Here is a 27,462-nt window from a genome sequence, read left to right as displayed (position 1 = left end):
ATAAAGAAATATATCTTTGAAATATTTGAAAGGTGGTAAAAGTTATTCTAATCTTCAAGCCCAAAAAGTTCACTCTGAAAGATAGACAACTTTGATTTAACATTTAAGTTTTGGCATTTTCCCTTTAGATATATTGATAATCTTTTTGGTGGCCACGCCCGACTTTACAAACAATAATTTTAGTTTACAGAAGTGACAATTTGGTTTATTATCATTGGGGATGTTGCATTTGCTAAAAAGTCAATAGTCTTACATTGTAGAAATGTGCTAAGGAATGAATTAATCAACCGACATTTTTTTTATACCAGGTTAGTTTAGGTTATATTGGGAACTGTTTAGCCCCGCAGGATACAGCACTGCATTGTAAGGATCTCCGTAGGGGTTAGGCATAGTAATAAAACTAACTCTCCCTCCCTTTTTCAATATTTATCAAAAATGAGGGGATGTGCTGTTAGTATTGCAGCTTGAGAACGGATGCCGAGCCCTGAATAAAAGTTTTACCTTAGTGATAACCCATCTCCATTCAAATCATAAACTCTGAAACAAAAATGGATATAGAATAAATGGATATTGTGACAGGGGAATATTTGCCGGCTATTAGGGTTGCTAATATAGTTCTCATATATTGGTCAATACGTTCCTCCGTGGTCAAGGAAGGGGATGAGATAAAATCTTAAGACAGTTAGGGATTGTTATATTATCCAGCTGAGAGAAAAATTTCATCAGGGTATGCGAGAATTTCTCACAATATCCATGTATTATGTATCCATTGCAGCAAAACAAATTAAACTTTGGTTTATTTAGTTTGTATCTCCAGATTTCAAATAACTAAATTGCAACTTATGGTTTCATATTTGAACAATAACGGGTTTTAAATTTACTAAAAATGAGAAATCTAAACTTATATAAACTTAACAGGATATCTATAAGTTTGTCTGTCTCTTTTACCTAAGGATCTTGCTAACCGCTGAACCGATATGGTTCTTCTTTACATAAGTCCTGGGAACTTATTTGTGGAGGATACAACCCACCTCCAAACAAAAATCACTCCTAGAAATCACCGCCCCCCCCCCCACCACAAAATTTTATTTTTTACAGTAAAATTAAAAATCGAAGGTCAAATTCGACCCACCCTTCTCAAATCTCAAGTGCCCCTAGAGGTTTCTAGAGGCGTAGCTGCTAGCTTATTATTACCTGAATGTCCATTTAAGCTGATCATGTAAAGTACCATGGAGTAAAGTAGAAAGAGAAACCAACATATCCTAAATAATAAGAAATATATTATGTAAAGTACCATGGAGTAAAGTAGAAAGAGAAACCAACATATCCTAAATAAGAAATATATTATGTAAAGTACCATAGAGTAAAATAGAAAGAGAAACCAACATATCCTAAATAAGAAATATATTATGTAAAGTACCATAGAGTAAAATAGAAAGAGAAACCAACATATCCTAAATAATAAGAAATATATTATGTAAAGAACCATGGAGTCAAGTAGAAAGAGAAACCAACATATCCTAAATAAGAAATATATTATGTAAAGTACCATAGAGTAAAATAGAAAGAGAAACCAACATATCCTAAATAAGAAATATATTATGTAAAGTACCATAGAGTAAAATAGAAAGAGAAACCAACATATCCTAAATAATAAGAAATATATTATGTAAAGTACCATGGAGTCAAGTAGAAAGAGAAACCAACATATCCTAAATAAGAAATATATTATGTAAAGTACCATAGAGTAAAGTAGAAAGAGAAACCAACATATCCTAAATAATAAGAAATATATTATGTAAAGTACCATAGAGTAAAGTAGAAAGAATAACCAACATATCCTAAATAAGAAATATATTATGTAAAGTACCATGGAGTAAAGTAGAAAGAGAAACCAACATATCCTAAATAATAAGAAATATATTATGTAAAGTACCATAGAGTAAAGTAGAAAGAGAAATCAACATATCCTAAATAAATATAGTATGTAAAGTACCATGGAGTAAAGTAGAAAGAGAAACCAACATATCCTAAATAATAGAGTAAAGTAGAAAGAGAAACCAACATATCCTAAATAAATATATTATATAAAGTACCATGGAGTAAAGTAGAAACAGCCAACATATCCTAAATAATAATAAATATAGTATGTAAAGTACCATGGAGTAAAGCATAAATAGAAACCAACATATTCTAAATAATAGAGTAAAGTAGAAAGAGAAACCAACATATCCTAAATAATAAGAAATATATTATGTAAAGTACCATAGAGTAAAATAGAAAGAGAAACCAACATATCCTAAATAATAAGAAATATATCATGTAAAGTACCATAGAGTAAAGTAGAAAGAGAAACCAACATATCCTAAATAATAAGAAATATATTATGTAAAGTACCATAGAGTAAAGTAGAAAGAGAAACCAACATATCCTAAATAATAAGAAATATATTATGTAAAGTACCATAGAGTAAAGTAGAAAGAGAAACCAACATATCCTAAATAATAAGAAATATATTATGTAAAGTACCATAGAGTAAAATAGAAAGAGAAACTAACATATCCTAAATAAACAGGATCTGTGTGGTTGTATGTCTGTACAAGAGAATCTAGTTAACCGCTGAACCGATAAGATTCTCTTTTACATTTAAGCTTCTTAAAGGTCATTGGAAGGTTTATAATTATTTTGGATTAATATTATTTTGAATAAATGATGACCTATCGGTCCATCATTTATTCCCTCGGGTAAAAAATATTCATTCCTAAACAAAAAACTGGATAGGAATACCCCATTCCTATAAAAAAAAAATGCTACAAATGTGTAAAAGACAACTAATTGTAAAAGTATGTATAAATTGTTAATTATCATGTTGCGCTAATAACAGTTATCTTATGGGATAAGACAATAAACTTAAGAAAATCCTCAATGACGGAAAATAAAATTACCCCTTCTGTAGGTTAAAATTATTGGTTGAAAAGTTTATACACACATAGTATAGAACCAACCAATCACATCTAAACAAAAATAGCCAAGGTTTTAGAGATAAGAAGTAAGAAAATATGGGTTTAAAACTTTGGATACCAGTGTATTTACTTTCCAATGGCCCCTCCCTCCCTGGCTAATACGATGATAGTAAGATTCCTAATGTAATTACTATTCACTAATTGACCAATAATGATTTGGCCTAAAAACAAGAATAAATAGCTTTGGTAATGCAACTACTCTATAATTAAATCTATAAACATAATTTATTTTTTCTCTCATTTTGTTTATGGAATAAAATTGTTTCACTAATAAATAGATCATCCGTTATAAGTAAGATGTCTTTGCATTTTGAATCCTTTAAAGAGAGTTAGGTAAAAGAGACAGACAAACTTATAGATATCCTGTTAAGTTTATATATGTGTTGAAAAATGTTACCACCCGCAGGGTTTTTTACAAACTACATATTGAGAGGGCTGAGGGAATTAGCTTTTTATGGATGAGGTGTTTAAAGGGAAAATATGTTGCATTTTAGCAATAAGAGTATTAAAAAGTCACCCAACATTTTAAATCACTTGGCTTTCAAATAACCACAAACATATGCATAAAAGTTGTGAATTTTTTAGACACAACTTTAAACCTTAACAATGGAGCGCACAAACCATTCAGGAAAGAAACAAATCCTCCATGTTACATTAACACAAAGTCATGTCACCCTGCTAATGTAATCAAACAACTTCCCAATATGATAGAAAACAGAATTTCTGAGCTATCAAGTAATCAAACGATTTTTGAATCAGAGAAAGCCAAGTATGAAAAAGCTTTAAAAGCCTCAGGTTACAAGCATACTTTAACATACAAACAACAACAACAAAATCGAAACACTTTGCCAAAGAACAGAAAAAGGAAAGTAATTTGGTTCAATCCTCCATACAACTCTGCAGTAAAAACTAACATTGCCAAGGAGTTCTTAAAGCTAGTTGACAAACACTTCCCAAAAAACTCACCACTTCATAAATACTATAACAGAAACACATTGAAAGTTTCATATTCAACAATGGCTAACATGGGAAGTATAATCCAAAGCCATAACAAAAAAACTACTGGGTGAATCAAACCTACCTACAGAAAAGGGTTGCAACTGTAGGAATCCACAAGATTGCCCCCTGGATGGAAAATGCCTTACAGAAAGTTTAGTATACAGAGCCCTTGTCACAGATGAAACAAACCAAACTAAATACCAATATATAGGGCTGTCATCTGGACCTTTTAAAAACAGATACTACAAACACTTACACTCATTTAGACACAACAACAATGGTACAAAGCTTTCTGACTGCATTTCAAAGCTTAAGGACAAAACAAGCCACACAGCCTAAAATGGTCAATAAAAGCCCTTGCAACGACTTACAACCAAAACTTCAAGAAATGCCAATTATGTCTGACAGAATGTGTTTCCATTGCCCATGCTTCAAAATCAACCACAACATCACTCAACATGAGAAATGAAGTCTTCAACCACTGCATACATCGAAAAAAGTACTTACTGGACCAAACTTAACCTTATATGGCCATATCATAGCAATTTTTTTATATATATCATGCATAATATTCATTACTACAAAGTACATATTGCCTTTTCATGTGTTAAATAAGAAACATTAGTAATAGTTTAAATGCTAAAATTCAAATACCTCACCACCTTTCCCTTTTTATTATGCAAAATTACCCCCCCCCCCACTCGTTCCTTACCTCCACTGCAAGAAAAAAAATCATCTTTTGTTTTTAATAAAAAGTATAGAATTTATGCTCATTAAAGCATCATGTATTTTTATTTATCCAACTGAAGATTGTTCTTGACATGAAACACTGTGTATTGGACTTATCAATTAAAAATAACATGTTTAATTAAACTGTGTTGATCACTCTATGTAATAATAATTCTAGACAAATACGAAACTTCACTGTAATGGAGAACCATATCGGAGACAAACATCCTATTACTTTTATATAAGGATATAGAAAAAATCAAAATAGAATTTATCTAAAAAATTGGATACTACTAAGAGGGTAATTTTTCTGCTGTCAATAAAGTAATCCCAGCTAGATATATAAATTATATTTTTGGAAAAAGAAAGAAAGAGAGAGAGAGAGAGAGAGAGAGAGAGAGAGAGAGAGAGAGAGAAAGAGAGAGAGAGAGAGAGAGAGAGAGAGAGAGAGAGAGAGAGAGAGCGATAAAGAGAGAGAGTGAGAGAGAGAGAGAGAGAAAGAGAGAGGAAGAGAGTAAAAATAGAGATAAAAAAGATAGAGGAAGATAGACATGTATATTGTATATAGAAAAAAAATTCATATTTAGAAAAGTTATATAGAGAACATAAGCTGGGAGGAAGGGGACATTGGACTGTCCTTAAAGTCACATAATATCGTTTTCTTATTCATTGGCTTAACATTTATTTGACTCATTATGTTGAGTGTCCAAAATTTCAACCACTAACTTTAATCTACAGAATGGGTTATTTTGTGCATCATCATTAAGGATGTATATCGATTTATCGGTCATTGCCTTATCGCTTTAGATCCCTCGAATATTTGTAAATAGGTTAATGGCAGTTTGAATTAAGCAAAGCATTTGATAACAAAGTATCAAATTTAAGGTGGGCAGTATATTTTAAATATCTAATTTCTAATTTATATTTGAGAAAATTTGAATCCTTCAATTCAAAAAGGAATTCAAAACATATATTTTATATTATTTTATTTGATATTTAATGAGTTTGTTACATTTGATTAAAAATCATACTGGCAAGTAAAAAAGTCTTTAACAAAGGTCAAAATGAAAAACAAGAATGACAACATCCATAATGAGCCAATCACAACAAAATCATGGACAAGGAGATTTAAAGAGCATTTGTTAACATCAAGAATATATTTATAAGAGGGAAAAAATCAAGAAACCTTTCTCACATCTTAAATAACAGCTGAGAAAATCACATTTCACCCATAGTTTTACGGACTGACTGACAAACGGACTTGCTGGCGGTCGGACGTACAGACAAAGTGAATCATAAAGTAGCTTCGCATCTGAAAAGAGAAAGGGGTAAAAAATATTCATCTGTCAGACGCAGTAAAGTATTGGAACGGTATGTAAAACAGCAACAAAAAATATTTAGCCTCAGATATTTGTTAATACGCTCTTCCATGGTTAGGGAAGAGGATCGGGTAAACTCATAAGGGGGGGGTATATCGTTATATTAGCCAGCTGGAAGACACATTTTATCATAGTGAATCTCTCACAATATCAACGTATTCTATAGATCCATTTCCATAAGGCCTTATAACAACAAACAGTTAAGCGTACAAACATCATTAAAACGAGCACAAATTTTTAAAGGCTCATTAAAAGTGTTTTTGATTGCTTTAATTTTTAGGTAATCTGGATCTGGAGGGTACGATATTGCAGTTGGATTGATAGGTTTATTGAGTTAAGTTTCCAAACATTACAACCACTAATTGTGATCTATAGACAAGGTAAATTTGTGTATCATCATTGGGGATGTTTATCAATTTGTCGGCTACTGTTTTATACCTTTAAATCCCTGATTTTTCCTCTCTTTTGTAAAAACACTGGAAATGTGAAAATCTTTTGGTTCTGAGTTGTGGTCAAGTCACTTACACACAATGGATCAAAATTGTGCATGCAGGCTGATAATTAGTGGCGTGATTAGAGTAAAGCACTAGAGAGAGAAAGGGTAAAATAACTGTATTTCCCTATCCCAATAACTTTGTGCTGACTCTCAATTGGGTCTTTGAAAATCAACCAATGATAACGGGAATATTAACACACCCAAGTAGCAGAAAACAATTTGCTAGCAAACAAAAAGGCCATTGAAAAAGGGAGGAGGTAGTAATCTGCATATATGTACATCTATACTATAGATCTGTTGTGGCGTGCACTAAATCAAGGGAAGGGTTATTTTTTTTTTGGGGGGGGGGGATGTGATAAAAATTTAAAGGGGTTTGTAATGATGTGTAGAGGTAGACACCTAAGGGGTTGGACTCCCAAGGGGGTGTTATTTAGTTTAATAATTTTGTAACTGTTTGTTTATGATTAGACAATATACTCAAGCAATACTTGGTACTACTTAAAGCATTAGTTTGCTTTAATTTATTCCTTGATAGACAACCTTGGAAGTATAATATTTTGCATTATCCACAATCCAATAGATTTTACAACAATAGATGAATAAACCTAGACAATAGAGTTAACAATAGATGACCAATAACATAAGTTCATGAGTTGAAATTGACCAATGGGCAACTTTGTTTTTTTTGTGTATCTTAGTGTTTCGGATAGTTAAGGTGGGGTATCTGAGGAGCAGAGGCGTCCAAGTTTTTTTTTTTTTTTTTTTTTGGGGGGGGGGGTAAAATGGCGCGCAAAGCACGCCGCAAATTTTTTTTATCCTTCTCCAAATTTTTACCCCGAAGGTAATCTGTTGGCAGGGGTAAATTTTGTTTACCCCCCACCCCCCCCAAAAAAAAAAAAAAAAATTTATCCCTGGGGTAAAATTTTTGGGAGGGGTAATTTAAATTTTTTTTGTTAGAGATTTTTATTTTTTTTTGGGGGGGGGGGTATTTACATTGGTTTGTTCGAATCATATTTTTTATAGCGGCTACACCCCCTAGAGGCCTCAAGGGCCACCTGAGGTTGAGTGGAGGTGGTGGGGGGTTTGGTTTGAAAATTGACTACTTTTAGTTTAAGAAAATTGTGGAGGTGGTCATATTTATAATCCGTCCCAGGACCTATGATAAGCTTGTCTGTAAAGGAGAACCAAAACGATTCAGTGGTTAGCGAGATCCTTTGGTACAAACAGACACACAAACTCATAGATATCCTGTTACTTTTATAAAAGTCTAGATCTTTTATTTCAAGTAATTTGGAAATTGTTTAAATATGACATCCTGTTAATGTTATATAAGAATTTTCAGCTATTAAATTTTGTTTCAAGTTGAGTTGTAACTTAAAGAGTGAGTAAATAAAGACTTGTAGGCAATATCTCTTAGACTTGAAGTGAACCACAAATAAACCTATTTCTAATGCTTATGCCAGGTTAGGTTAGGTAGGATTTTGTATAGCCTAGCATGTATAGGGCCCCGTATGATTAAATCTTCCTGTAAGGACAAGAACGAAATTTTAAATTTAACAAGGATGATAATATCCATGAAAGTAAAGCTCTGAAATCAAACGGTAGAACAAACAAAATAAACACTTGTAGAGTGTCAAAACTTGATAAGCAGAATATTAATTTAAAAGCATAAACAAAATGTTATACAAACTTGTTAAAAATTCTGTTTCAAAGACATACCGTCAATTTTATGGCTTGATTATAGAGATGCTTCGCTTAAAATATTGTATTTGGTAGCCTAGGAATTCCAAAGTTTGAAATCCCCAAATTTTCCACCCAATCCCCCCCCCCCCCCGAAAAAAAACTCTGAAAAAGTCCAAATTAGGTAAATACCTTCTCTCACTTAATAAGTTTTTGTGAGCCCCAGCCACTAAAAAAAGCTTGGATGTCCTTGGTATTTAAGTATAATATGATGAATAGTATGATAAAAGATATTTAATATTTCAATATTCAAATCAGCAAAAAAACCGTCATTTTTTCATTTTATAGATAAAAAATAGTAATATTACAAATCCTATTATATAAAGTATTAAATTTTTAGTCTTTAGCTAAAGATTTCAATAACTACTGAACCGATTGAGTTCTCCATTCTATGAAATCTTCCCATAGGTCCCTGGATGGTTTTAGGCTATTTTTCTGTTTTTCCTATCACTTCGATTACAAAGCTCCCAGATGTTAGTAACGCAGCCGTTAGTTAATAGTTATAGGTTCAACATTCCACCATGCTTTTGCTGCACTACTTTTGGAAATATTTGTTTTTGTTGTTAAGTTTAAAGTTGTAAGATAAGATGTTTGGAGCTGATTACTTAAATTTGATGGCTTAGCTTAAAACTTTTAACAACAAACTTTAACATAAAAGCCACATTTTGAGCAATTTTCTTCTTAGTTTATTTTGCACCACTTTTAATTAAAAATTTTTTTTGAAAACGATAATCCTTATATAATAAAAGTAACAGGTTGATTGTCTGGCCGTTTATGTGTCTTTCTGCCTGTGTTACTGCTAAACCAATAAGTTTCTCCTCAGGGTGTAGCTCCTCATAGGTCCTGGGAAGTTTTGTAACTATTTTAAGGTAGGATACCACCCCTAGGAAAAAATGACGCACCCGATTTGATTTCATTTTAAAACTATAAATGAAAGTCCTCCAACCAAGTGCCCCTAGAGGCCTCTAAATGCCTATTTAATATTGAAAGCATTTGTAAAGATAATGAAATTAAATATTTTTAGTTTGCCTGACTTTCAAGCATTTTCGTTATTTTTTTTCTTATGTTGCTTAAGCTAAGTTAAATTTAAAAGATATTGCAAAATTCTTGAAAAAAAAATTAATAACAAGCTTCAAAGTACAAACCACGTAATTTTAAATTTTAGAATTATTTATGAACATAAGAAGCGCATTGAGTGCACAAGATATAAAAAATCATTGAATTGAAGTAACAAGATGTTTGTTTGTGTGCACCGAGGGATTTCGCTAACCAAGGAACCGATATGTTTCTCCTTTAGTGTAGCCTATTATAGGTCCTGGAGAGGTTTTTAACTATTTTGGGGGATAGTACCACCACCTGCTAAGAAAAATCACCTAAGACAAACAAACGTAAAATTATCCTATCCTCCTCTTACTTTCAATTTATTTAACAATAAGGGTGGGGGCTCATGTGCTCGGGCAGACACTTTAAGCTAAACTGCCAGGGAGGGAGGGGACATTGGGCTGTTTATTACACTAGCCTCCAAAGTTTGATAATAAAGCTTTCTTATTCGTTGGCTTGGCAACGATTTTTGATTGGTTGGTCCATTAATTTAAGTGTCCAAACCACTAATTGTATCTACAGAAGTACTAATTTTAAGTATCGTCATTGCGGATATACTTTAATTTATCAGCCATCGTCTTATCCCTTTAGATACCTGGGGAAACTGGTGAAATTACTTACCCTAAAGCTTATAGCACCCGTGTTGTTGACATCAAATGCTTTGAAAATATGGTGGGCGTAACAGGTGGCGTCTAAATAAAACGAAAAAACATTAAAACAGGGAGTAGGTGTGTTTGGTGCCCTAGCAAAAATGGGGATAGCTGTCACCGTCTTTGACCTACCTATTCTATATAAAAAAAAAGGGAAGGGGAAAGAAACCCCCCAGAAAAGAGATGGCGTATAGGGTATTTTCTGACGTCAATAGAATTGGTAGGCCAAAAGCAGTGACACCTATCCCCATTTTGCTAGAGCACTATAGACAGCTACAAACAAGGATGACAACATCATTACGTAATGAAGCACTAATAAATAAATGGAAAACGAACAGTAATGTATACAGCAGATGTACAATTGTCATACAAAAGACAAAAAGATACAGAATAAGTAATAAACTTAAAAAATCATGAGACCTTTAAACAAAGTAATGAGTATTGATAAACCCCCACCCTTATTTTTAACATAAATTGAGGAAAATGAGTGAGTAGTTTCTTTATTTGTTTGTTTATTATTTGATTTTAGGTTATATAAAACAAATAAAAAACTACCCCCACCCCCAATTATTTCAAATTTATTTAAAATGCGGGGGATTATCAATGTACAATCGCCACTAAGTGTTAAAGCACCAAATAGTTTTATTTGTCCAAAAAAATCGTCAAAAATTATAATAAAAATCTATGAAATCCAGAAGGGTTTATCAATCAAAAGCTTTATGAAAAAGTTATATATAAATAGACCAAAACGAACTTTATATATGAAAAGGTTGAAAGTAATATTTCTTTTGAAAAGAATATGATATCAAAAAGTTTTGGTGGCAAAGCCACTCTACAAGTGTTGTGTAATGGTCCGTTTGTTTGTTATTGTTGTTTAATAAATTAAAACACATAAAGCCAAATCCTAAGAAATGTCCCAAGCTAGACTTGAAGTTAGGGTTTCCTTAGCCTTACATAGTACAGATATAAAGGATTATGTAAGACATATGATATATAATCGCTGGACCATTATGGTTCTCCTTAACATTAAAGCTTCTCTGAGGTCTTGGAAAAAACTTGGGAAAAAAAAAGTCCAAACCAAACATTTTAAAAACTCTCTTTTTTTAACTATAATGTAAAGTGGAGTGTCCCCTTCCCTTAAGGCCTTATCTATCTGTATTTATCATGGAGGGAGAGGACATTGAGCTGTTTATTACACCAGTCCCCAAAATTTTATAATAAAGTTTTCTTATTAGTTGTCTTCACAACAACTTTGGGGACTTTTTATTGGTTGGATCATTAAGTTGAGTGTCCAAACTTTTCAACCACTAATTGTAATCTAAGTTTATGTATCATCGTTGGAGATCTACATCAATTTATAGACCATTGTCTTATCCCTTGAGATCCTGGTTTTTATATTTAGATTATTAATTCAAACAGTTTTGCTATTTTGGACGAAATCGTCCTTTTTTCTCTCTTTCTCATATGTGTAAAAGAGTAAATTATACTTTATATTAAACTTAGATTACTTTTCTGTCCTATGAATCATAATATTACTTTTTCAGTAGCGTAGTTCCTCTATTGAAAGGATATCTCAGAGCGTCCTTTAGTCACTTTTATAATACTAGTGGCTACGCCCCTAGAAGCCTCTAAAAGCACTTGAGGAGGGGGAAATCGAATGTGATAACCCAATTTCTTATTTTAGATTTTAAAAAAAAAAGTAAAAAAAAAATTGGGGGGGGGGGGGTGCCTGCCCCCACTCTATTTTATTTTAGTTAAAAAAAAAATTAGGGGGGGGATTTTTCATTTTTCTGGGGGGTTGGGGGTGTCCCACCCCTCAAGAAAATAGTTATAAACTTTCCCGGGACCTATGAGAAGCTACCCTGTTTAGAAAAACCCGATCGGTTCAGCGGTTAGCGAGATCCTTTGGTACAGACACACAGACAGACAAACACACATCCTGTTACTTTATTATAGGGATAGAATCTATGCAGCAAGAAAAAGGTGCACTATTTAAAAAAGCAAAGACTCGCAGAAATGTAAAATGGTTTCAGTCGAACGGACAAATATACTGACACACCTAAGTTATGAAGTATCAAAGGTACTGAAAACCATATGTTTCTAAAATTCTTCAATAGTTATTTCTCGTATCGTATTATAAAAAGCTTTCTGCGGATATAAAATGTACAATTATAAAATAAAACCAGTTTTTTTAGACCCGAGATGCCGAAGGCACGGGTTTTAATCTTATGATTGTACATTTTTATAATCGTAGAAAACTGGTTATGATTCGATGCTAGGCATTATTTTTTTGGTATGGATGAGAACCGGTTCGAATCCACCGGATATTAATCGATTTCGAATGATTATGAAAAAAAAATTAAACTGTGCTATTTTGTTTCGTATCGTATGTTTATTTCTGATACATTACTAGACGACAAAAGAACAGCCCAATCTTTTATATAGAGTAGCTTCGCTACTAAAATTGATACTTACTTCCATATGGGAAAAACTTCTCATAAATTTCTTTGAATGTATCCTCGTTCACAGCACCCCCCGGACATTCCTGAAAATATTTAACCAATAAAACCTCGGTAACGGCGACATATTTCCACAGCATGTTGATAATATTATAGAATATCAATATAAACTTATTAAAAAAATTCTCCCCCACCCAAAAAAAATGTTAGAATCTAGTAGAAAAAAATGTATCACTCATTGAAAAAATCCTAGCTTTGGTTTTATTTGGCAAAAAATGATATGATTTTATGATTAAAACAGTTATTTTGTTTGACTACAGACCATTTTTTGCCTAATATTTTAAAAAGTTATTTTTAGTTATGCTTATAGACTATTTATGGGCCAAGAAATACCCTACTTTCTAAGAAATGCTTAAGAAAAAATATTTTCTAGGGGACATTAGTACCTAAAGTTTATAACCACGAAATCGTATTTGTTGGCTCAAAAACAGTGGGTTCTTTGCTTTAATTTTGATTGGTTAGTTCAAAACTAAGAGTTTCCAAACTTTTCAACCAATAATTTTAATCAACAAAAGTGTGAATCTTGTTTATTATCATTGGGAATGTATATCATTTTATCGTCCATTGTCTTATTCCTTGAAATTCATATTTTATAACGCAAATAATAAAAAAAAAGATTTTTGACCGTTCACCAAAGCTGAGAAAATTTTTGAAAATATTATTATAGATATTTAACCTCATAAATATTTCATAAATTATGCTTTCAGGAAAAAAGAAATTGTTTTTTTGAGAGGTAATTTTGAATATTAGAATACTAAAGATGTTAATAGTTGATTATCGTATTGTATTATAGACAGCTTTTCTCAGTTATTAAAATGGAAAATTATAATGTATATTCAAACCAGTTTTGTTTGCCTAGAGGGTTTATTTTTAAGACTTCTATTTTGATTTTTGAAAAAAAGGCTATAGTACGATGCACCACATGATTTTTCAGTATGGATGAGCAACAGTTCTAATCCACCAGATATTAATCGGATTTGAAGCCAAACTGGAATAGTTTAGACTTTTTTGGGCGTAATCGTCCTTGTTTTACTGATCCCTATCTTCTTAAATTGAAGCTCTGAAAGGTCTTGCAAGATATTACCAAAGATATTATACTTTTCACTTCATATATATTATTCAGAGAGAGAGGGGATAATGTGCTGTTTATTACACAAGTCCCCAATTTTTTATAATAACGTTTTCTTGTTCGCTGGCTTAACCACTTGGGAACTTTAGTAAATTTTGATGGGTTGGTTAACTAAGTTAGTGTTAGAACGTTTAAATAACTAATTTTAATCTACGGAAGGGGTAATTTTGTGCATCATCATTGGGGATGTCAATCAATTTATTGCCCATTGTCTTATCTCTTTAGATCCCTGATAGTATTATAGAGTGAGGAGCAATGGTGTGCTCAGTTATTCACCAGGCCGGGGGTTGTAAAACCATAAAAGGTTGAAAAAAGGGGAAGGGTCACCTTTTTAATTTTAAGGCGGGTGTAAATCGAAGATATTTTTGAACAATAATTTTCAATTCAAGGAGAGAGGAGACATTGGGCTGTTCATTACACTAGTACCCAAAGTTTTATAATAATGCTTCTATTTCGTTGATCGCCTTTACAATGGGTACTTTATTGAATTTGGATTGGTTGGTTTATTAAGTTGAAAATCTAAACGTTTTAACCACTAATTATAATCTCCAAGTAGTTTGTGCGACATCATTGGTGATGTACATTAATTCATTGGCAATTATCCTATCCCTTTAGATCACTACTTTCAATTTATTGACGTCTGAAGGAAAGGACAATCAGATGTGCAAAGTAAATTGAATAGTAGCCTCACCTCTTTCAATTTCTGTCAGAGCTTTACTTTTTAGTAGCGAAACTACTCTATAGTCAACTACGTCTGTCAGTCCGTCCGTAATGCTATGGGGAATTTCCCCGGTTGCTATTTAGGACACATGCCTGAAAGTTTGGGTGAAGATTCCCTGTACTAATAGGCATACATTATATAACTTTCGTGGCCCGTCGGTCTGTCGGTCACGCTTCAAAAGGCATAAAAGCCTATATTTTTTTTTTAAATGTCACTTTTAAGATTTATTCTTTTTTCACTTATTTCGTGATTTTTTTTGTGTTACTTATGGATTTTTTAATCCATGTTTTATCTATTTTTCTACCTTACACTCGCTAAGTGAATGTTATTTGAGAAAATATGAAAATATTACCACATATCTCCAGGAAGGGAGGGGACAATGGGCTGTTTATTACACTAGTCCCATAAATTGTAAAATTACGTTTTCTATTCGTTGTATTTACTGAATTTTAATTGGTTGGTCCTTAAAGTAGTGTGTCCAAACGTTCCAATAACAAAATATTATCTACAGAATGGGGCAATTTTAAGTATCATCATCGAAAATGTAAATCAATTTATTGGCCATTTGTCTTATCCCTTTAGATCCCTGCATTTCCCAAAGTGTTTTGAAATTAGTTTTAGAAAAATGGGGGGTGGGGTTAAATCAACCATTCACTTTAAAATGTAGTTTTTAAAAAAAGTTGGTTTTAAACTAACCCAAAAAAAATTAAGTAAAACTTTTAGGGCCAATGTAATTTACAGCCCAATGTCCCTCCCTAAATTAAGTATAGATTCAAGTATATATCTTTAATTATTTCGAGTGAAAAAAAATCTTCAAATTTTTTTCAGAAAAATCTTCGGCTAAATCTAGAAAATCAAGGAACTAAAACTGAAAAAAAGCTTAGTGTATTTTAAATTTTCAACAAAAGAACACACAAATCCAAACAATGGCAAATACAGCTCAAAATATTATTGCTGCAAGTCTAAAGGCTGCCGGTGCTGCCAAAGAGACTACAAAGTCTGCTGCCAACAGGAACAAAACCGCAAGAAAAGCTAAAACAAAGCTTGCTAAAACAACCCTAGCCAAGAACCTGAAAGCTGGCTCTGGAAATAAGAAAAGTCGTCGCTACAAGTCCAAGCAGCATGAGAGAACCTCCCGCAAGGAAGAGGACACCGGACACAACATCAAGCGCAAGTCCAAGAAGCACCAGGTGAAGGCCAGGTCCAAGAAGGCCTCCAGGCACAACAAGTATGGAAAGAGCAGCACCAACACTCATACAAACACTCAACATCAGTCCATGGAAAATTCTAACTGAAGCTTTGAAAAATTGATAAAATTTGAATATTATAATGTTTTGATTAATAAATATGTAAACAAAAAAATTCTTTTTTAAATCATTAACAGTTAAAATGGTTAAAGGTTATAGAAGCACTGCTACTCTTTAATTCGTGTAAGTCCGTCGAAGCGACCTATGGGAAAGGTTAAAAACTACTATCATATCTATAACACAAAGTAGCTGAAGCTTAAAATCTCAGTAACCACAGAACCGATCGGATTCTACTCTTCAGGGAATATACCTGTTGGTCCTGTTGTGGGTTTAAGCTATCTCCTTGGGGGGGTTGAACACCCCCAACCCCCCAAATAATAAAATTTCCCATCCCCCCAAAAAAAAATTTCTGGGGAAACTACTTAAAAATAAATGGCAGCACCATTTTATTTATTTTAAAAATTACCTTCTAGGGCGAAGCTACTAGTTATATATAAAGTACTACCGTTTTTGTTGCTTAAGATATTAAAAAACACTGAACCCATAAAGATGTTCATTTTACGTAAGCTTTATAAGATCTTTGTATGGTTTTAGGCTATTAATCTATCAAGTGTTCCATTAGTCCTCAACAAGATATTATTAAAGATAACTTTCTGCGGATTGTAAAATACATATCAAGCAAAAATGCTATTAGTATGGCTTAGAAACGGTTCTAATCCAGTGGATATTAATCTGTGCCGAAGCTATATAAAAAAATGAATAACAAATCATTGAAAATATTCAATGTATTTATATATTTTAAGTTTTAAAGATTATGTTTACGTTTGAGCATTGAAAGGATCTAAAGAATATATAAATTTAATCATTGGCGTGCACAGGAGTGAAGATGTTTATACTCACCCCCCCCCCCCCTACAATTTTATATATCCCCCTGGGCCCCTAAACAAAAATCGAGGGGGTGCATTATAGACAACAAGAACGGTGTTATTTCAATGTAGGGGGGTGTATCCACCCCCCTAGATACCAAGTTTCTACATAATCAACATTCTCTAATTCACTTTAATATTGCTAGGTGGTGGATACACCCCGCCCCCCCCCCCTCTGCACGTCCCTGAATTAATTCCCAGCTGTCCCTGGAGTGTTTTTAAATTCTTACAAATTTAAATTAAATCAATGCCAGCGGCTATGCCCCTAGAGGCCTTGGGGCAAATCGACCAACCACTTACTATCTATCTATAAACATATCTATCTTTTTATCCATCTATTTAGAACACAGTAATAGTGTCTGACTGATTATAACGTAACAAAAAAAATTAGCCAATGAGAGGCCGTTATTGACCAATGGTAAAATTTATAGTGGTCTCTCATTGGCTAATTTTGTTTGTTACGTCATAATCAGTCAGACACTATTACTGTGTTCATCTATTTATCCATCTATCTATCCATCTATCCATCCACCTATCGATTCATCCACCTATTCATCCATCAATCCATACATCAATCTATCCATCTTTCTATCTATCCAACTATCGCTTTGTCTACTGCTAAAACTATCTTTTTATTATAAAATATTTTCTATAAAAAATAAATTTTTTTGGCTATTTTATCGGTGAACCCTTCCCTGGAATTTGATTTTGAATAAAAGATGCGCATATGTTGAGTTCCCAAACAATTTCTCAATATTTATATTATATTTAATGTATTCATAAGATGGACACATTACCTAAGAAAAACTAAAAATCTTAAATAATTTTTAAAAGTAAAAAGAATGAAATAAAGCACTAAAATGTGTCATGTGTGACGTCATAAAAATGTCTCTTTCTATCTCTTTTTAGGGATTTCCTTTCCCACTTCTCCTCTATTCTCTCCTTTTTAGTCATTTCTTTATGACGTCACACGTGACACTTTCCAGCACTTTAATTAAAATCCATTTTCATATTGATTATCCTTATATAAAAGTAACAGGATCTGTGTCTGTGTGTCTGTATATATCAAAGAAGCTTGCTAACGTTTAACCAATATGGTTCTCCTATACAGTGTAGCTTCTCATATGTCGTGGGAAGGTTTATTACTATTTTAGGTAAAAAAATTTATCCCCCTGTAAGTACTTTTTACTTTTAAAAACTAATATGAGGGTTGAGTCAACTTCCCTCACCTCCCCTTACCCCATGTCCGCCTAGAGACTTCTAGGAGCTTATTCTTTACTGTACAAATGCAAAAATATTTCATTTAACATTTCCTAATTTGTGAAGGTTGAATTTGTTGTTAGATGTTTTTGAACTTGCTTTTAATGGAAGTTGTTTTCCTTAATTTTGATAATATTTGTCTATTTTCTTATACTATTCTAGACACTTTGCTACCATAATTCATAATGTACATTTTATCAACATTTACACATATCTTCACCTCCCCCCTCCCTCAAAAAAAAACAACAATGACAATATCCTTAAGTAGCGGAGCCCAAAAATCGATGAACAAATGGAAAAAATGAGATGTAGAGCTGATTTTAACAAGGATCTAAAGGGATAAGGCAATGGCCGATAAAGTGTTGTATATCGATCACCAATGATGATACACAAGATTACCCCTTCTGTAGATTTAAATTAGAGGTTGAAACATTTGAACACTCTACTTAAAAAACAAACCAAACAAAATTCACTGAAGTACCCAAAGTAGTTAAGCCAAAGAATATAATAAAACTTTGGGAACTAGTGTAATAAACAGCCCATTTTCTGCTCTCTCTTTGGTGCATTGCAATTTACAAGGGAGAGAGGGGATCAAAAGTCCAAAGTTGTTAGGCCAACAAATAAGAAAACGTAATTATAACACTTTGGGGACTAGTATAATAATCAGCATATTGTCCCTTCTCTCTAGAGAGCTGCATAGAATATCTATATTTATATCCTATTATATAAAGTAGTAAGCGTTTTTTGTCTGTCCCGAAGGATCTCGCTAACCGCTGAACCGATATTGTTCTCCTTTACAGTGAAGCTTCTTATAGGTCCTGGGAAGGTTTTAAACTATTTTTTGGGAGGTTGTCTTCACCCCCCTCCGCCAAAAAAAAATTTCTTTACTTTTTTGCAAACTCAAATTTAAAATAAGATGAAGTCGACTTTTCTACCTTAAGTGTTCCTTGAGGCTTCTAGGGCGTTGCCGCTAAGATAACTATAAAATATCATAACTGGAGGAAGATTAATATATTGTCCATTCACTATTGCCCTATCTCAGTATCCCCAACAAAAGCTGACTATAAGTAGACAAATCAGAAAGCACAGGTCAATTTGGTCAATTTACAATCACTATCAGGGAGGGAGGGGACTATAGACTGTTAAATACACTGGTACCCAAAGTTTTATAAACAACGTTTTTATATTCATTAGCTCAAAAACTTTGGGTATTTTTCTCTAATTATCAGAGAGGAGGGGGTATTGGACTGTAAATTACACTGGTTCCTAAAGATTTAATAAACCAAGTTTTTATAATTTTTAGTTCAAAAACTTTGGGTTTTTTTCAACCAATAGTTTGCTGTACTAACATAATAAGTAATTTTGATTACCATCATTGTAGATGTACATTATTTTATCGTGTATTGTCTTATCCCTTATGATTCCTGGGTAAATACGGTCAACAATTGTCTGGTTTATGTAAAAGTACATGAAGGTTTGTTTATCCAATTTAGTTTGATTATTTCTTAAACAAGATTTTCTATTTTTAGACAATTCTTTTTAAATAAGATTTCTTTAAATAGTCTTTTTATTTAGTAAAACTTTATACTTATTAAAATTTACTTATATTTTAAAATGAAAATACTCTACGATTAAACTATTTAATCAAACTTTCAATATAAAAAAAACATTTAAATACGTAAATAGACAATATAAAAACTTTTATCTTTTGAGAAGAAGTTTTAAGGCCTAAACCCTTATTATAAACTGGTTTCGTCGTATTTTCACAGTAGCTTTTGATAGGTTATTTTAGAGTAGGTTAAGTAAATGTTAATGATGGTTAGGAAATAGACCCCGCAGGGTTAGAGCTCCGAAAGGGCTTTAAATAGGAGAAAAGCTACTGTGAAATACGACGAAACCCGCTACTTCGTTTACTTTCCATGATTCTAAACTTCAAATTTAGTGAAAGTTATTTCTTAATATTCAATGTATGATTGCTATTGAGAAAATTTGATTCATTCTGCTAGATACTGAAAATGCAGGGAAAGATCATAGAACAATAAACAATAAATCTAACAAACCACCAATGTATCAGATATATTTTAGAAGCTAGTAAAGTGGCGGCACAGATTATGACGTCAAAAAAATTAACCAATTAGAGGCCAGTGTACATCAACCAATGGTAAAATTTATAGTGGCCTCTCATTGGTTAATTTTTTGATGTCATAATCTGTGCCGCTACTTTTACTAGCTTCTAGATTTAAGCGCAATAGTCCCATCCCTTCTTAAAGGGTAGATTTTGCAATTGTGTACTGTTCTGTATACAATAAAGAATGTGCATTTTCCCAGGGGGGAAGGGGACAATAAGCTTTTTAATTCACTAGTCCCCAAAGTTTTATAATAACGTTTTATTATTAATTGGCATAACAACCTTGAGGACTATAGTGAATTTTGATTGCTTAATACATTAACTTAAGTGTTAAAACTATTCAACGAATAATTTAAATCTAAAGAAGGGGTAATTTCATGTATTTTTATTTGGAATGTACATCAATTTATAGTCTTATCCCTTTAGATCCATGGCATTTTCCTAGTGATAAGATTAAAAGATAGATAGATACTGACACTGTGCATTAATGAAAGGCTCGGCAATGAAGACTCAGAAAAATCATATGTTTACAATTTAAAATAAAAACTTTGGAAGTCTAAAACGACCCAAATATGGCAATCCCTCTTTTTTTGAAATCTGCATCAAATTTTAAGGATTTTTTATAAAATTCGTTTTTTGTATAATTCTTTATCTAAAAGCGGAAATGCATTTTAAGTTAATTAATTTTGACCAATAGGATAGGTGGATTTTAAACTACCTGCGCTTTAATTGGTTGAACGATGTCATCTAATCAGAGCGCATATTTTTTAAATCCACCAATCACAGATGCCAAAACAAATTAACTTAAATTGCATTTCCGCTTTTAGATAAAGAATTATAGAAAAAACGAATTTTATAAAAAAAAAAATCCTCAAAATTTGATGCAGATTTCAAATCTCCCCTTAACTTTAAAATTCCGGAAAACTTATATATGTGCATTATATGATAAATTATTAAGCTAACATATAATACATATGTACAGGCTAATTAAACAAGGATGATAACATCCATAAAACCGAACATTTAAAATCAGATATAATAATTAAGGTTATAAATCTTATTATCGTCCATTGTCTTATCCCTTTAGGTCTCCGCCCTTTACCCTATCAATATATGTAAAACAGACACAATATACAATAATTCTCTCTATCTTATATCATATTATATCATGAAAAAGGGTAAACGTAAAGAATCCTTAAATTAGGAATTTTGAGGGATAAGACAATGGACGACAAATTAACATACATTCCCAATGATGATAAAGAAAATTACCCCTAATGTATATTAAGATTATTGGTACAAAAGATTGAGAATGCTAATTTGAACCAAACATAATGATTTGTAATAGTACCCAATCTTTTTATTTAAACTTTGGATCTGTAGCTTAAGGTTTCGATAACTACTGAACCGATTGAGTTCTTCATTTTAGAGAAGCTTCAAACTTGGGAGATGGGAGGTAGTACCCTCTCTCAAATTGTTATAAACCATCCCTGACCTATAATAGCTACATTGTAAAGTAGAACCTTATTAGCTCAGCGGTTTGCGAGATACTTCAGTACAAAGAAATATTAAGACATCCTGTTACTTTTTTGCAAGAATATTCTTTTACTAATTCCTTTTTGCCTGAAAAATATTTTCTGTTGGGTACTCGTCATGAAAATTATATTACCGTCAGAGATTAAGGAATGGGTCAATGGAAGTTATTTAATTTTTCACAAAAAAGTTACATCTTAATTTGTATTTTGTTTCATATGAGTATATTTAATTTGAACGTATCAATCGAAATATTACGCTTTCATAATGCTTATTTGTCTTGTTAATCGTTAGTTAAAACCATCACATGATTTTAATAAAATAGCCTAAAACAACTATAGCTGAAGATCCCTAAATAGAGATCTAAATCTTAAGCTTCAATCCAAAAAAACCTACTACTTTATATCATAGTTTACACAAACAAAGTCAGAAAAAAGGACTTACGAACAATACCATAGTACATTCTTTTCATTTTCAGGATTTGATTAAAGAGATGCCTCGCTTATAATACTGTACCTTTTTGTCATAAGAATCATTATTTCAAAAATCAGATGAATAGGATAATAATATCATACTAAAATTGTTGTCAAAATGTTTAAATCAGCATGTTTTAAATGGAAGTACTTTCTGGTAACGATTAAAGAGTTGCTACGCTTTCTAATTCGTACATAAACGTTATAGGAATTATCAGGCAAAGTATGAAATCGCTAGGACAATTCTAACATGTCGAAATTAACGATGAGAGTTAACCGTAACGGACGTTCTGACAAACCTTCCAAAATTACAGAAAAGCTTCGCTTTTAAAAAGTTTTATTTTCGACCTATTGATATATCCCCGTATCTCTAATTTTCTCTAGAGAAATTGGCTAAGAAAACGGTGGGTTATAAATGTTACAAAAAAACTTTGACAGCTACTAAGTAGTAACAGTGGGATGGCATCTGAAGAAATTTTTATAAGCTTCAAACACTTCTTTCGTTAAAAATTAATCCTTTTTAATATTTAGATATTTGTAAAAATAAGTTCAATAAAATATCTATAAAAAAATGTTTAAATAGACATGAAAATAGGCATTGTAAAGATTTATAAATTTTGTCAAACGCCATGCTAATGTCAAACTGATCTTAATTCAAAGAAAAAAAAGAACTATCCCACTACAGAAAATACAGAAAAAAATTTATGTTAAAGATTTAAAGAAAGAAATCTGATCCTCATCATTTAATTTACCACAAGCAGCTAGATGTACTTAAGGGAACTTGAGCAAAAATAGTTATAAATTTTCCCTGGACCTATAAGGAGCTTCTATAATCCAACGGTTAGCGAGATCCTAACATACAGACCAACAGAGAAAAAGATAGAAATCCTGTTACTTTTAAATCAGGATATTTTACTTACAGAATATAAAAACGTATTGTATGTAATACACACATACAGAGGCGTGCAGAAGAGGGATTTAGGGTAGTGTTTCCATCCCCCTGGTAAAATTATGGAGGGTTAATACACCCCCTGAGTCAATCTCCTAAAAAACTCAAGGGGGATGTCAAGTCACACCTCCCTTGCAAAATATAGGGGATAGATGCACCCCCTTAGTCAACCTCCCAAAACACTTAATGGGGGTGTCATGTCTCCCCCCCTCCTTGGAAAATGATATACACGCCACTACATACACATACAAATAATATGGATGTGTAATTCAATAAAAAAATCATCTTTCACATTATTTTTCTTGTTTACATATTTTTATATCTTTCTTTGTATATAATAATAAAGATTATGGATCTACTCTATAAATCACTTTGTCCGTCCGTTCATCAGTCAGTCAGTAAAGCTAAGGGGGGAAATGTGATTTTCTCGACTCCTGTATAGTATATGCAGCTAATTTCTTTGACATATGCACATCAATTTTATATATTGTTTTGTCCGTCTGTCTGGTATAGTCATGCTTTAAAAGACATAAACATTACATTTTAATGGTTTTGTGATTTCTTTGATAATTTGCAAATTCTCTATATTTCCATTCTTTGTTATGTCTCTTTGTCTATTCAGAAGTTTTTATTTTTCGCTACTTATAGATGTTGTCATCCTTGTTAATAAAAGTGCTAGGTATCAAAAAATGATATTAATCTAATATTATAATATAAAGTATAAGGATAAAAGTTCGTGCATTTTCTGTGCAAAAATATGTACCTGGACAAAGTGTTTCAAAAATCAGCCAAGTGACGTCATAAAAATGAAGGATTATCCAACTCTTTTTTAGGGGTTTTCTCTCCTACTTCTCCTCTCATCTCCCTCATTTTTATGACGTCACATGGCTGATTTTTTGAGACACTTTGTCCAGTTGCAAAAACATTCTTTATTGACACAATCTTCTTGAAGAGATTTATATCACAATTTACAAATATCAAATTTATGCACCTTTTCATTTTTACATTTGTACAGTAGCCTCAATGCATCGACGTCCAATCTTTTAGTTATCGATCTTCACAATGGGGGGGGGGGTGAATTTAAAAACACAACATTTCAAAGGAAGCATGACCCATTCCCCCTGTTTGGTTAACTATGAGGAGGGGGGGATCCTAAATACATATTTAAAATTGAGGGGGGGGGGGGCTTAGTGTTAATAATCTCCCCTTTAATCCACCTCTCCTTTGTACATCATTGCTATTCGCTAACGTTTTTTGTTCAATTGTACACGGTATTTTCTCTCGTTCATACATTTGGTATTCTATTTATAATACTTTATCTTAACCCTAAAGCTAAATACAGTTATTATAAGGAAAACAACAACTATCAATTCCTAATTATAAATTGGTGTATTTTTATGTCTGTTCTTCTTATTGCTATGTAATACTTTAACATACAGGGTGTCACAAAAACAATTTTCATATATGTTTCATCTTATTATAATGTATTTATTTAATTTTAATGTAGTTAAATACAGTGTCCAACAAAAAAAAATTATGTCATTCTCTCTTAATATAAAGTAATATTTTAAATTACAGGTGAACCGCAAATATTTTCATGTCTTACTTAGTTGTAATATAAAACTATGATATAAAGGGTTTTTTTTCCTATTGTAATAGATTACTTAAATAAAAATTAAACAAATTACTGTTTTCATTGTAAAATAATACTTTAACATACAGGGAATTTTAAAACGACTTTTTTGTCTATTTTCTCCTAATGAAATGTAAAACTTTAATGCACAGGGTGTCCCACAAACTATTGTATTTCTGATGTCTGTTCTCTTTAATGTATTACTTTAATACAGGGTTTCCCAAAAACATTTTAATGCTTAAATGCTTATTAATAAACATTGATTTTTTTAAATGTATTACTTTAATAAAGGTTTTCTTAAACATAAGTTTAATGCTTAAATGCTTAATAATAAAAATAGATTTTTAAAAGTTTTTGTTCAGACTATAGATCTAGGGCAATATTATTCTGGCAATTATAAAAAAAACTGTCTGATTTTTTGTGAAGATTTAAATTACCAATGAACTTCTACTTTATACTTTAAACTGTCAGTCTCTAATTATTTAAGGCTTGAAATCATGTAAGCAGTCTGTATGTATGTTCTTATGTATTTAAATGATTTTTATATTTATGACCTTTGCCTTTTATGAATATAGTCATTTGAGTTGCTCTTTAGTTTAAATTATAAATACTTACTAATTGAGAAATATAAAAATAAAAAGTTGAAATTTCTCTATTATTTAATATGCATTGCATATATTGAATCAATTTGTTATTTTTTTTAATATTTTTAGTTTAAAGACCACCCTGTATAAATAAGGATAATGGTATACTAAGGAAATTAAGTTAATTACAAGTATAGGATACAAGCCAAAATATACATTATACATTCTAAATAACTTACAATTTACCAATAATATTGGCATAATTCAAACATGTTTCTTTAAGCAAAATTAATTGTAGATTATTTAAAAGCAATTTATTTGATTTCTATTTTTGTTACAAAAATTTAAAATTTTTCAAAAAATAAGTAAGTATTTTAATAGATTTTAATGATAGTACTGTGAATCAGTATGAGTGCAATTTTATACTCTTTAAAAAATTACGTTAATAATTTTTTCTAAATATTAAACCACAAGGAAATTCATTGTCTACAAAATCGAAATCTATTTCAAAAAAGGGTCAGTTCATAGCATATTTTTTTATTTTTTCAATCAAAATCAACAATAATACCAACTATAATATATAAATAATAAGAAACAGTAACCAAACTCTAATATAATATTAATAAGCATGTAATATATTTTTTGTTATTAATAATGAAAAATACAGAAAGTAACTTTTTTACTTTTGTTATCTTATTTCTTATTTATTTCATCTTTCCATTACATTTACTCCAATAAGAATAATTTCCTTTATCTGTCAGAGGATGCTGTACGTATTGGTGCAAAAAATGGGGACAATTTTTAAATTGATTTGACGGGGCTGTTTATTTACGTCACAAGTGAGGGGAAAGAAAAGGGAAGGTGGAAAGAAACCCCCTAGAAAAGAGATGGGGGTATGACGTCACACGCCAAAACAATTTGAAATTTGTTCCCATTTTTTGCACCAATACTCACAGCATCCATATTTTGACATAAAAAAAGTGTTTTTATTATTAAATAAGTCCAAAAAATAGTTTTTAAGTTTATGTACTAAAGCATTCAATGTATCTAAAACCAAAGTAAAATCACAATGAAAGTAACATATACAGTTTTTTAGAAAAGTAAAACAAAAAAAGAGGATTCATTACAGTTTGGTTGTCCTTAAGAGGCAACAAGGAACTAAATGTATGACATCTATATTATTTTTCATGGAATATTTTTTTATACAAAGCAGGATTTTTCTGTATTGCTCACAATTATTTTATGACCATGCAGAAATGAATCAAAATCAAATACTTATTGAATATACTTCACTGTGGGCTAGAATTGAATCAAGACAAAAGTAAGTGCCGAGCCCTGGGACATATGTATGGTGAAAATAGACATAAAACCAAGATGATTCCAGGTAAAACCAAAATATTTCAGCAGGAGCTTTTTGAGAAAATTAGATTTGAAAATTTCAAGTTCAATTTTCACCCCCTAGGAGTTGCCGCATAATCATGACAAGAAAAGCAAATATTATTTATTTTCAATTTTGAACAACTTTGCTTTTATGAAGTCCTTCTTAAAACCTCTCTATATATGATTTATTTTAGGCTGAATTTTTGTGACCTTTGCAAAGCAAGTGATAGAAATGGCCATTTATTAACTCCCTTCAGAAGTGGTTTTATGAAAAACTTTATAAAAGCAAAGTTGTTCAAAATTTAAAATAAATAATATTTGCTTTTCTTGTCATGATTATGCGGCAACACCCAAATTCTGATATAAAAGTTTAATAATGCTTTTGTTAAACACCCTGCCATACCAGAGATTCTTGTGATTTCAATGAATAATATTGCTGACAATCTTAGATGATACTTTTGTTGAACACCATACCCTGTACCATCATATTGTGCTAGGCACCCTGTACTCTCTGACAGCAGAAGCTGGATAGGCAATATGCAAATTGAAGTTAGTCACTGTGTATGTTCATACATCATTTCAGGATCATTTTCTATCCTATTACAAAACAAAGGAAATACATACATATAGATAGAAAGATAGACTATTTGGCATTGTCTGGAATTAACAAAATGTATAGGTATAAAAATTAAGAATATAGAATAAAGAGAAAAAAAAAGTAAAAATAATAGTATATCAAATAAAATAAAGTAATTATAATAGCTATATACTTGAATTGATGAATTTAGTAAAAAAAATAGTAAAGTAGTAGTTTTCAAATGTATGATCCTTTTGGGTAACTGTAATGACACATGGAAAAGCTA

At 31.5% G+C, this 27,462-nt stretch overlaps 1 protein-coding gene across 2 annotated transcripts in view; it reads right to left on the bottom strand.

Moving 5' to 3' along the window:
* Nucleotides 1-27,462, bottom strand: part of LOC145334940 (A-type potassium channel modulatory protein KCNIP1-like) — a 54,135-nt gene that overhangs the window by 6,489 nt on the left and 20,184 nt on the right. For both annotated transcript variants that reach the window (XM_080180578.1, XM_080180579.1), the window contains exons 4-7: nt 12,593-12,662; nt 10,089-10,159; nt 1,195-1,262; nt 502-537 (exon numbers count right to left, since the gene is read on the bottom strand). In XM_080180578.1, coding sequence (XP_080036704.1) covers nt 502-537; nt 1,195-1,262; nt 10,089-10,159; nt 12,593-12,662 — 245 coding nt within the window. The remainder of the gene's footprint in view (nt 1-501; nt 538-1,194; nt 1,263-10,088; nt 10,160-12,592; nt 12,663-27,462) is intronic.

The sequence above is a fragment of the Acartia tonsa genome, chromosome 13 (genome assembly GCF_053477335.1).
Source record: "Acartia tonsa isolate MP-2025a chromosome 13, ASM5347733v1, whole genome shotgun sequence".
In the NCBI taxonomy this organism is placed as follows: Eukaryota; Metazoa; Arthropoda; class Copepoda; order Calanoida; family Acartiidae; genus Acartia; species Acartia tonsa.
This window is presented reverse-complemented; position numbering and strand designations above follow the sequence as displayed.